At 41.8% G+C, this 13279-nt stretch overlaps 1 protein-coding gene across 1 annotated transcript in view; it reads left to right on the plus strand.

The window, feature by feature from the left end:
* LOC101851845 (glycerophosphodiester phosphodiesterase 1) overlaps positions 1-8592 on the plus strand; it is a gene marked incomplete at its 3' end in the record, with an annotated part of 12689 nt that extends 4097 nt beyond the window's left edge. Inside the window, 3 exon segments of the mRNA XM_013085919.2 lie at positions 2218-2545; positions 7446-7621; positions 8487-8592. Of these exon segments, the coding sequence (XP_012941373.1) occupies positions 2261-2545; positions 7446-7621; positions 8487-8592 (567 nt within the window).
* Positions 8593-13279: the final 4687 nt, after the last annotated feature.

Here is a 13279-nt window from a genome sequence, read left to right on the forward strand (position 1 = left end):
CGTGCCCCCCACTACAAATCGGTAAACGTTGGACAGTCGGTGCAACATGTATTTAGCAGTGAACATGAAAACCTTGTTGTACCGCCAGACCTGCTTACTGCCAGGTTTTGCCAATGTATGAAAAGGGTCCCCTATAGAAACATGAATTCCACCTCTCTACACCACCATACAGCTAGATGTCCCATTTGTATGTTCCTTAAACTACTGTAAATTTACCCCATTGTACCACCAGCGAACTGGCTGCCCGAAGTACACACTAGCCACCCACGACACATCCACTTCGCAGTACAACACACTAGGCTACACACGGCACCTACTACACAGTACAGTACACACCAGGCTACACACGACAACATCCACTACGCAGTACAACACACTAGGCTACACATACACACGACACATCCACTACGCAGTAGGGCTCACCATCTCGCCCCCCCCCGGAAATGGTAAAGAAGTTCCCTTGACGTTGGGCAGTCGGTGCTATACATACATGTATTCAACAGAGGAAAACCTTGTTGTATCTCTTCCCCCGCTGTACCGCCAACTTCATGCTCGCCCTGAGGTAGGCGATATAATGGGCTTTGACGGTACATTACGATAAGCCTAATTTTTCCATATGAAGTTAATTATAAACAAGTTTTAAAATGTAACAACGCAATTGGGCCAATTGTGATATATGTAGTGGGGATGGGACACAAGCGGTCTGGGCATGAAGCATCAGGAGTGAATTGCCTGCTGGTCTATGGAATCAAATTATGTTGCGTATGCTCGACTCTACACTACAGCAACACAACTTGTTCGGCAAACAATACCCCATAAGATGACACCGGCGTGCATTTGAAGGAATTAGCCCTTTGCCTTTTGCACAGTATGTAGAGTTCAGTATATTAATTTCCTGGAAGGATTTTCCAGCATGTCTTCCGTATGGCATCAAAGAAACCAAAATGCCTCTCTTTTGAAACCACACTACTCATGTTTACTATTTAACTATAATTTAATGAACACTTGGATTGAATGAAATTGAAGGTCAGGCTCGACGACTACGTTCAATCCGAGTTGTGCAGTATCTTTTATCAGTTCATTATTATGTCAAATAGACAGTGATCAGCTCATTATGCTAAATAGAACACACCACCGATCAGCTCATTATGCTAAATAGAACACACCACCGATCAGCTCATTATGCTAAATAGAACACACCACCGATCAGCTCATTATGCTAAATAGAACACACCACCGATCAGCTCATTATATTATGCTAAATAGAACACACCACCGATCAGCTCATTATATTATGCTAAATAGAACACACCACCGATCAGCTCATTATGCTAAATAGAACACACCACCGATCAGCTCTTTATATTATGCTAAATAGAACACACCACCGATCAGCTCATTATGCTAAATAGAACACACCACCGATCAGCTCATTATGCTAAATAGAACACACCACCGATCAGCTCATTATATTATGCTAAATAGAACACACCACCGATCAGCTCATTTTAGTGTGCCTTGTTATATTTTCCTTCCCGCATGATAGGTCTGTATTGACTCAGAAGACCCCACTTAGGATACTTTACTGAGGATACACTTTACTTAGGATACTTTACTGAGGATACACTTTACTTAGGATACTTTACTTAGGATACGCTTTACTTAGGATACTTTACTGAGGATACACTTTACTTAGGATACACTTTACTTAGGATACTTTACTTAGGATACACTTTACTTAGGATACACACTTTACTTAGGATACTTTACTGAGGATACACTTTACTTAGGATACTTTACTTAGGATACACTTTACTTAGGATACTTTACTGAGGATACACTTTACTTAGGATACACTTTACTTAGGATACACTTTACTTAGGATACTTTGCTTAGGATACTCTTTACTTAGGATACTTTACTTAGGATACACTTTACTTAGGATACACTTTGAAACACTTTACTTAGGATACTTTACTTAGGATACTTTACTTAGGATATACTCTTCTGCCCTTTGTTAAAAAAATGTCATATGTATGAAAATAACAGTATCCTAAAATGTTAAATTAGTTTTTTTTATTTTGAGATGATTTTCAGTTACAATCAATCTAGTCTTTGAGGTATAGGCCCTTATATATATAGCGGTTTATTGGCTAATAAAAATCTGTTTCTCAATAAAATCGATAAAAATCCTCATGTTATTTTCTTTTGATCTAGTTTCAGGAAGTGGTCCAAAGTGGAGGTCTGGTCTGTCTGCAAGATGCTCATTTCAACAAGGAACTTGGTTCTCTTTGGAACTGCTCTGATTTTATGGATGGCTTTGAATACATTCATCACAAATTCTTTTGGAATTGCCCTAGTGCTCTTCACAGTTGTCCTTGGTGCAATTCAATACGTGAAATTACCTCGGCTTGACGAAAGCCGTGTCAGTGACAACATTTTGAGTTTGTTCAAATTTGACAATGATGACTTAAAGAAGAATATCATTTTTCACAAAGGAGGCGCTCATCATGCACCTGAGAATACTGTTGAAGCCATTCAGATGGTAAGAATTTATTCAATACTGTTGAAGCCATTCAGATGGTAAGAATTTATTCAATACTGTTGAAGCCATTCAGATGGTAAGAATTTATTCAACTTATTTGTAATTTTTTCTTTGTATGTAATCTGTTATAGCACCTTTTAGCCCTGAATTGTAGTTTTTCGGATGAGGCTGTACAAACTTGACAACTTTTGAAAATCTCAATCCTTGTGTGGAAGGACTGGGCCAGTGTGGGGGACAGCCGTGAAGTGACAAAGGAGGAGAAGAACAATAGAAGGAAGTGTCTCCCGAGACCAGGATCCTGACACCCTGGCATGGTCCACGGAGACACTCTGTCAGGATCCTGGTCCACGGAGACACTCTGTCAGGATCCTGGTCCACGGAGACACTCTGTCATGGTCCACGGAGACACTCTGTCATGGTCCACGGAGACACCCTGGCATGGTCCACGGAGACACTCTGTCATGGTCCACGGAGACACTCTGTCATGGTCCACGGAGACACTCTGTCATGGTCCACGGAGACACTCTGTCATGGTCCACGGAGACAGCCTGTCATGGTCCACTGAGACACTCTGTCATGGTCCACGGAGACAGCCTGTCATGGTCCACTGAGACACTCTGTCATGGTCCACGGAGACAGCCTGTCATGGTCCATGGAGACACTCTGTCATGGTCCACGGAGACAGCCTGTCATGGTCCACGGAGACACTCTGTCATGGTCCACGAAGACACTCTGTCAGGATCCTGGTCCACAGAGACAGCCTGTCATGGTCCACGGAGACACTCTGTCATGGTCCACGGAGACAGCCTGTCATGGTCCACGGAGACACTCTGTCATGGTCCACGGAGACAGCCTATCATGGTCCACTGAGACACTCTGTCATGGTCCACGGAGACAGCCTGTCATGGTCCATGGAGACACTCTGTCATGGTCCATGGAGACAGCCTGTCATGGTCCACGGAGACACTCTGTCATGGTCCACGGAGACAGCCTGTCTAGGACGACCAGGAAAATATTTTGCTTTTGCGCCTGCGTGACCTCATGAGTCATTTCCTTTTGCTTCCAGTTGTTGTCATTTTGTTTTCCCAAATGGCGGGGAAGGTCGCATTGCTGTCCATTGGGCAATACTTTGAAGCAAAGGTTAAAACTGTACTCATGCCTGCACGCAGAACACGCCTGAGCACGCGCACTTGTATCCTTCTTTTCATTTTTCTCTAAATCATTCCCTTTGTATGGTGTACACTTATTCATCCCTCTCTTTCTCTCACGCCTCCCCCCCCTCCCCTTTTCTCTCTCTCTCACACACCTTTTCTCTCTCTCTCTCACACGTTTTCTCTCTCTCTCACACACCTTTTCTCTCCCTCTCTCTCTCACCCTCTTTCTTTCTTTCTTCTTTCTTTCTTTTTTCTTTCTTTCTTTCTTTCTTTCTCACTTCCTAACCCATCCAAGTTTTGAATGAAAAGACCACAATTTTAATCTCCGTGGATCAAAATCCTGGTCCCCCTAGTCATGCAGTCCCCGTGGATCAAAATCCTGGTGCCACTAGACTCTACCGAAATCTAAAGTGAACTTGAAAAGAGATGAAAGAAAGCAGGAAGAAGTTAAAAATAAAAAGAATGGAATGGAGAGAATAGATTTTAAGGCAGAATAGTGAAAAGAAAAGGTGAGGAGAATCAAGAGGGGCAAGGGGAGGACAACACATCAGGTATGACTTTTGTAAGTCTTGCCTCATCACACAGTATACCAGGGGGCTCTTGTGGCCTAGTGGAAATAAATCATTGATGGTCAAGGTTAAGGTGTTCGCCTCTCTTTCAAAGGTCCCGGGTTCACATCCGTGTAGCGATGGAAAATACATCTCCTTTCCTGCTCTCTAGCAATATTCTGTCGTCTGCTTTTGTCTCCCCTTTCTGCCCCCATGCCCTCACCTTCTTTGCCCCCTCCTCTGGGCTCCTGACTCTTTCTGCAGCCTTTCTGCTGTTACTCCTTGGCTCCTTCTAACTGCTGTCTTTCAGCCACACCCCTGATCTTTTGGTAGGAAAGATCTACACCTAGCCTTCTCGAACAAGGGGGAAAAATCACGGAGGTCCCGTGTTCAAGTTGCGCTAGTTAAAGATCCCTTGGTGGTCCTAAAATCGATATGAGTAGGCGTCGGGCACCACCCGGGTAAAATTAAAAATATCCTACCAACTGAAAATTTTTTATGTGTCGCGGGCGCTCATATGACCTTATTCAGTTGGGAGCGCAGTAAAACACCCAAAAAAAAGTATACTTGACACACTTACCAGCCCACACCACACTTTACAGTATACTTTACTGTGCAAAGTTACTAACCCACACCAAGTGGGTGGTTGGCGGGTGCTCTGCTGTGGTTTGCTCCTTCTTTTCTATCAAACATCTATCGTCTTTATCTCCCCTTCTTCTTTTTTATGTTTGTTACTCTCTTGTAACACCTCTAATCTTCTGGTGCTCATATGAACTTATGCAGTTGCGAGCGCCGTAAAACCTCTACTAAAACTAAAACTACCCCATCCCACACTTTACAGTGTACTTGACTGTGTGCTAAGTTCCTTTACTAACCCACGCCATATTTTACAGTGTGCTTGACTGTGCTAAGTTCCTTTACTAACCCACGCCATATTTTACAGTGTACCTGACTCTATATATATAATATTAGCCCACACCATAATTTACTACAGTTCTGTGGAGTCCTGTTACAACTAAAGGGACGGAACTGGTGCGAATGTCTGTTATTGTAAGTTCTAGCAGGATTCTCCTTATAAGGGATCCAGTAAGAAATTCAAGGGAAATGATAATGTAAGCCTTATAAATTCATGAGTTTGGTGTTTTGTTTATTTCTTTTTGTTATCTCCCCTGATGATGATTTTGTTCAACATAAGCTTACTTGCTCAAAAATCGAATCAGGTTTCTTTCTCTAGCGCTAGCGATGTTGACAACTCGGCGTTGACGATCAGAAAGAAAGTTCTATAGGCTAACTCGCCATCTGGTTACATGGGCCTATGCGCTGTGCACAGCAGCAGCAATATTCTGTTATAACCAACTCGCGTGTTTGTCTGATTGCGCTATAGCAGTATTTTATTGACAAAGATAAAGAAACAAAAGAAATGTGGTTTTAGAATAGTGTGTTTATACTTTACTTTACTTTACTTTACTTTACTTTACTTTACTTTACTTTACTTTACTTTACTTACTTTACTTTTTTCTTCCGCTTGTACCGTGGGTATCGCGGGGAGACACAAGTGTCAGTCAGTCATCAACTCGGCCCTCTCCTGGTGGGTGTCGCGGGGAGACACAGGTGTCAGTCAGTCATCAACTTGGCCCTCTCCTGGTGGGTGTCGCGGGGAGACACAGGCGTCAGTCAGTCATCAACTCGGCCCTCTCCTGGTGGGTGTCGCGGGGAGACACAGGCGTCAGTCAGTCATCAACTCGGCCCTCTCCTGGTGGGTGTCGCGGGGAGAAACAGGCGTCAGTCAGTCATCAACTCGGCCCTCTCCTGAAACATCCCACTATCTACATGAGCACCAAGGCGAAGCTCATCAACGCCATTTTCCGACCAACACTCACATTCAGTGCCAGACATGGTCCCTAACAAAAGCCCTAGAGAGGAAGCTGGTCACATGCGAGATGAAATTTTAAGAAGAACGGTTAACAAGACAAGACGAGACAAAATAAATAAGTGAAGGCAAAAGAGACACGGTAGGAGCAACACCAGTCCTACCACACATCGAGAGACGAAAGATCAAGTGGTTCGGACACCTCACACGCATGCATTGTATTTGGCAACTTGGAAACTCATGAAATGTGTCACTTTTCTCTCAAGATTTATTGCTCCATTCCAGTAGAATGTAAATATAGTAGACCAATGACTTTCAGTTGAAGTTAATGCACCGATCATTCCTTTCTTGGAAAGGGGGCCGGCCCAGCAAGTGTGTAATATGTGTCACGACGCGGTGGAATCAGCCGCTCCTCAGTTTTTGAGCATGTGGAGTTACTGGTACCATCTGAGAGCTGATTTATTTGCCTTGCTTTCAATGAAATAGAAGGTATCCTTTTATCTAAATAAGACTCGAGATATTTGAGATTGAAGGAAGGGGGGTCGCCTGGTTGTAGTTGTGAGAAATTAGCGAGAAAATGGCCGCTAATAGCTAGAGTCCTTGAAAAATAAAAAAGGGATATTTTGTGCCTTTGATCAATGGTTTTTTTCTCGGTCAAATTCCCATGGAAATGTGATTTTATATGGACATTAAAGTGGTGGAGCCAAAAAGTAAAATTTGCTTTAAATTTCCAAACTGGAAGAAAATACCCATTTCTGCGATATCTGTATTTTGACAAGTGCCTGATTTCACCACGCTGCCTTATATATATATATATATACAATATATAGCACTCCTGTTTGTAGCCTACAATACAATATATAGCACTCCTGTTTGTAGCCTACAATACAATATATAGCACTCCTGTTTGTAGCCTACAATACAATATATAGCACTCCTGTTTGTAGCCTACAATACAATATATAGCACTCCTGTTTGTAGCCTACAATACAATATATAGCACTCCTGTTTGTAGCCTACAATACAATATATAGCACTCCTGTTTGTAGCCTACAATACAATATATAGCACTCCTGTTTGTAGCCTACAATACAATATATAGCACTCCTGTTTGTAGTCTACAGCCCACTCCTATCTCCAGTTTTGGTTTTGTATGCTGTTTTTTCCTACTGTTCTTCATTTCTTCTTCATTTCTTCTTCATTTCTTCTTCATTTCTTCTTCATTTCTTCTTCATTTCTTCTTCATTTCTTCTTCATTTCTTCTTCATTTCTTCTTTGCTTTCTACTTCTGTCAATAAATGGTACTTAGATGTTGCTTTCTTTTGCAGGCAGCAGACCTTGGAGTGCGCAGTGTGGAAATAGATTTAGAGTTCAGCAAAGACGGTGTGGGTGTGGTGATTCATGGGCCTAAAGTTGACGACACTACAGATGGGACAGGTTTTGTCTCCAACTACACTTTTGACCAACTTCAGAAACTGAACGCGGCTGCCAAGGATGCAAATAAGTGAGTGTGAGCACAGCGGCTGGCAGGGCAGGCTCAGCGAAACGTTACACTGATTGCTGGACTGTTTGTGTATCACGCGGCAGACTGTACATGTGTTTGTTTTTTTAGCAATACTTCCTGATACATGTGAATTTGTGCTTTTATTTAATTTTTTATCTGTTGTTGTTGGGGTTTTTTTATATGTCTGTGCATGACTTTATCATCAGAGTTTTGGCCACTGTCTGTCTCTGATATAATGTGTAAGAAAAGTCTGTCTGTCTCTGATATAATGTGTAAGAAAAGTCTGTCTGTCTCTGATATAATGTGTAGGAAAAGTCTGTCTGTCTCTGATACAATGTGTAAGAAAAGTCTGTCTGTCTCTGATATAATGTGTAGGAAAAGTCTGTCTGTTTCTGATATAATGTGTAAGAAAAGTCTTCTTTGACGGCCACAGATGATCCCACCCTCCCGTATGTCCCCCCCCCCCCCCCCCCCCCCCCCCCCCGATGTTTGCCAGAAATGAGCGTGCCAGTAGGCTGTCACAGTGATTCCCACTTCCCCTACTGGAAATTGAAGCTTTAGGAATGATGGAGTGATGTTATTGTATTGTAGCATGTGCACACCATCGCTTAGTGAGTAGTGCTGTGAGTAGTGCTGTGAATAGTGCTGTGAGTAGTGCTGTGAGTAGTGCTGTGAATAGTGCTGTGAGTAGTGCTGTGAGTAGTGCTGTGAATAATGCTGTGAATATAGTCCATTCACGCTCTTCGAAGCGTCGATGAAGTGCCGTTGCCTCAAAATGGCACTGGATTAGGGTTTGTTGCTCTTGACAACTGTAATGTAAAGTGAGCACACTTTTCAATTTGCCTTTTTCTTCTCTTGTCCTCAGGAGCCGGTTTCCTTCAGTTCGAGTGCCTTCATTGGAGGACTGTGTCAAGGAATGCATCAAGCAAAACCTGATCTTGTTCATAGATTGCAAAAGTAATGCTTCTGAAGTGAGTCTAGTTTTTCCTCTGGAACTGTTTCCAGATATCCATTTCGTCGACGGAGAATTCTAACCGTCCAACTCCGATTTCGTAAATTTTGCAGGAGAGACAAAAAACTGAATTCAAAGGCTCCTATGGGGATTTACTATCTTTAAATGCGCTAGACTGGAATACATGACTCTACTTTTAAGTATGTAAAACAAAATTGCCGAAATTTTATTATTTTAAGTGCTAAACCAGAGTTATACGGATAGACCGCTCAGTTTTGGATTTCTAACCGTCCAAGTGTCGACGAACGAATTGTTCGTTTAGAATTCTCCAACCCGGCGGGGACGCCACGCACTTCGTTACGTCTAACTCAGTCATCGTGACACGTTAGTGTTACCGAACAACTCAAAATGACTACACCTGCAGTCAATCCAACAGGAAGCCTACTATAAAAGTTCTAATTAGTATTACATAGTACTGTAGATCTAGAATCTAACATTAATACTGTTTTATTATATCTAAAACTGAACGTCGCACTTTATTTCCACATAATTCTAATTAGGCAATGGGCTTGTCGACAGATTGAGTGCGTCGTTAAGTTTTTACTATAAAGCTACTAGATCTATTTGATCCTCCATTCTCAAGGAAATTGTGAGAAGGATTGGTTTCTTGTCTAGCTACAAGAGAGAGAGAGCGAGCGAGAGAGAGAGAGAGCGAGAGAGAGAGAGAGAGAGAGAGAGAGAGAGAGAGAGAGAGAGAGAGAGAGAGAGAGAGAGAGAGATTGAGAGAGAGAGAAGGGGGGGGGACTGAGAGAGAGAGAGAGAGAGAGGGGGGGGGGAGGGGTCTGAAAGAGAGAGAGACAGAGAGAGAGAGAGAAAGAGAGAGAGAGAGAGAGAGAGAGAGAGGGGGGGGGGGCAGAGAAGAATTTCCGTATACGAATTGTCTTCATGGAGCTACTTTTATGGCTAATTTTTCCTGTTTGAAGTACAGATTCTGTCGCAGTGCTTGCTCTCTAGTCACTAGCATAATAGTTCTTTCATTTATCATTTTCCTCCATGTTTTCCTGTCCTCGGTTATTTCTTCCCAGATGCTGACATCTACTCCAAGCTTAGATAATCTGTTTTTGCAGATGTCTTTGTACCTCAGTTTTGACCTTCCCCTTGGTCCCTTTCCCTGGGCAAGTTGTCCATAGAGAAATTGCTTTGGAATCCGGTTGTCGTCCATTCTCTTGACATGGCCCAGCCATCTCAATCTTCTTAAACACAGGATTATTCGTAGGGTTGATTCATTATGAGCGACAACAGCAGCATCACCGGCAAAGAAAAGGTCTCGTATTCTTGTTTGGTTTGTTGATTTTGGTCTTGGCTCGAAGTCGAGCAAGATTGAAAAGAGACCCATCAGTTCTCCAGTGGAAGAAACTGAAATGCTTCTAACTCTAAAAACAGGGTTTAATTTGGTTGGAAGACTCTAGAAGTAATGTGATTTTTTTAAAGCTCAACTAAACCTCATATAATGCATCCCCAACTAATGTATGGCCTAATTAAATAACACATTTTACATAGAAAGTCATCAAGATGAGGTATGCCATAGCAGCATCCAGTGTCAACAGGAATGAATTATCCTCTTGTCCAAGCACCATTATGAGGCTTTAAAATGCTCTACCCAATGAAGCTAAAGCTCTGGTTGGCTAAAAATAAACTACATAAACCAAAACACAATACACTGCATATCAAATTAGACTTAACCGTGGGTTTTGACTTGCGCACTGGTGACGTACTCAATTCTAGATTGTCATAGAACTTGTAGTAGTCAGATGGCACAACAGACTTCATTTCTTGCATGTGTTATTAAAGTTCTCTATGGACGAATTAAACTTTCTACCCTGGTACAGAGGCAGTCCCTTCATGTCTTTATGGAGAATGTCTGTGGACTCGCCACGCTTCAAAGGCAGATGTGACCAGTCATCATCAAATCTCAGTTTGTATTTAATTTGACCATCTGGTGTGTAAACTCTGGTTGGTTAGTTTGATGAAATCAGAAAAGATACAAGGAGTCAAATACTTGACTACATATGGCTTCACTTTCCTACTTTCTTCCATTAGCCTGACATAATCAGCTGGGTAGTGGATGTGCTGTGAGCACTGTCCAACTCCATCTGTGTATAGCCCTTCTCCAGGAATTTTAATGTTACAGTTTTACCATTGACAGAGCTGAAATGTAACATGGCAGAACTCATTGTGACTTTGCAGTTCTGATACAACCACATCCATCTGAATATAATGATCTGGAGTCAAATCAGATGACAAAAAATCAGCCACACAAGGAGCAAATTTATTTGCAGTCAGAGCACCTTCGCATTCATTTGAGACATAACATACACAGTCCTTGCTCTCTAGTTCCTATACTGTGAAATTGTGTACATTCAATTTCCTCTTGTAGTACAAAGCAGAAGCATTGGTGCGTGGATATAGCAGAACTGATTGCTGGTCCATTTTGATGTACATGTATTTGATTTTGGGGCTGCCCATGCATTTTTCCTTCTTGTCTATTGTCTTTTTTGTATGCCCCCTCTTCCACATTCCTCTCCTCAAAGCCCACACAAAGATCACACCTATCTTTTCGAGGATGGAACCATGACAGGTTCATAGCATTGATCTTCTCTTTAAACTTGAAGGTAGAAAGTACCCCCCCCCTCATACTTTTCTTTATACAAACGGCGGTACACTGCCTGTAAGCTCTGGAAAACAGGTTCCAAGTATAACTTACTGGAGTCCTTCGGCAATAGTGAGACGGCAACTTGGGCAGATCACGAAGAAACTGTTTAAGTACCTTTGATGCTGTAGTCTCATCCCTAACCCTTTTTCTCTGAACTGGAACCTCACCCTCTGCTACACCCAACCCAGATGTGAGAACAATGTGAACACACTAGTAACAAAGTACAGGACTTAAGAAGAAATCCGTGCACTCTTGGACTCTGGCCCCATTCACTCGCAGATGGTACTTCATGGACCACGATCTTCTGCTTTCTCTCTCCTTTTTCTCCACAGGCTCGACACAGTCAACCAACCCTTTAACAAAAGCAACCTTTTCTGATTTTACATTTATTTAAAATCAAACGTCTCCATCAGAGCAAAACTTTATCGCCGTGATCCACAATGGCGAGCTACCTAAACGAGTTAGACGGTTAGAATTCTTCAGTCACCGAAGCCAGTCGGAATATACGGTTAGAATTTCTCTTTAAAACAAGACTTTTGTTTGTCAAAATTGTTCTAGATTTTAATAGGACGTAGCCATTCGTCATGTCGATCTATTTTAAGGAAAAAAGAATTTTATTTATAATCAAACGCCTCCTTCAGAGCGTAACGTTATCGCCGTGATCCACAATGGCGGACTACCTAAACGAGTTAGACGGTTAGAATTCTTCAGTCACGGAAGTCAGTCGGAATATACGGTTAGAATTTCTCTTTAAAACAAGACTTTTGTTTGTCAAAATCGTTCTAGATTTTAATAGGACGTAGCCATTCGTCATATCGATCTATTTTAAGGAAAAAAGAATTTTATTTATAATCAAACGCCTCCTTCAGAGCGTAACGTTATCGCCGTGATCCACAATGGCGGACTACCTAAACGAGTTAGACGGTTAGAATTCTTCAGTCACGGAAGTCAGTCGGAATATACGGTTAGAATTTCTCTTTAAAACAAGACTTTTGTTTGTCAAAATTGTTCTAGATTTTAATAGGACGTAGCCATTCGTTATGTCAATCTATTTTAAGGAAAAAAGCAATTCGAGAAAATTTGGAGTTAGACGGTTAGAATTCTCTGCCGACGATTTGAACAGTTATTCACAGATTGTTGAGTTTATTCATCAAGTTTGGGCATTAAGAGAAATGAGGCCCTAATTTTGTTTCTGTACTTGGTTCCTGATTGAATAAGGGGTCAGTTTAAGCTGTGTCTCTCTGGCCCTGACAAAGTTTCTCTGATTGTCAAATGAGAATCTGATTGTGCAGCCATCAGTGTTCCAAAAGTTGTTTGTGGCTACAGCTTCTTGCAACACTGGAAGGTTATTGTAAACGCCAGAGGACTGAATAGTGGGAGAAAAGAGAACGTGTATGTAGCTTCTTGCAACACTGGAAGGTTATGCAAGACCTCTGAATGTAACGTCCGTCTCGGAACAGACTAAGCCAAATGGTAAAACAATTTGTATAAAGTGCTTTTCCCGAGGGTACGTTGTCAGACTGAGCTGAAGCTCGAACCACCCAAGTTGCAATCTCACAATTACTGATTGGTTCATAAATCCACTAAGCTATCAAGGCCCCACTAACTAGTGTTACAGTGGATGGTTTTATTGAGAGAGATATATATATATATATATATATTTACACACATGGTCAATTGCCAAAAACTGTGCCTTATTTTCTCCCTTAAATCTATTTTTCCAGCTAGATAATTTTTTGGTGCCTCCTGTTCGATCCACCATTTCTGCACAGATATAATACAAAATAAAGCATAATACTTTGGTATGAGACTCAAAATTTAAGAAATGTCAAAAGCACCTGAAAATGGTGCAGTTTTTGGCAATTGACCATATATAGATATAAATGAATAAAAATGTACGTTCAACAGAGTTGCTGCTGGGATAAAAAAGTCTTAGTTTTTTGTGTGAGCAAATTTTCCTTCAGGAAGTTGTGTATGCACACTTGATGGGGGG

This window comes from Aplysia californica, unplaced genomic scaffold, assembly GCF_000002075.1.
Source record: "Aplysia californica isolate F4 #8 unplaced genomic scaffold, AplCal3.0 scaffold00016, whole genome shotgun sequence".
NCBI lineage: Eukaryota > Metazoa > Mollusca > Gastropoda > Aplysiida > Aplysiidae > Aplysia > Aplysia californica.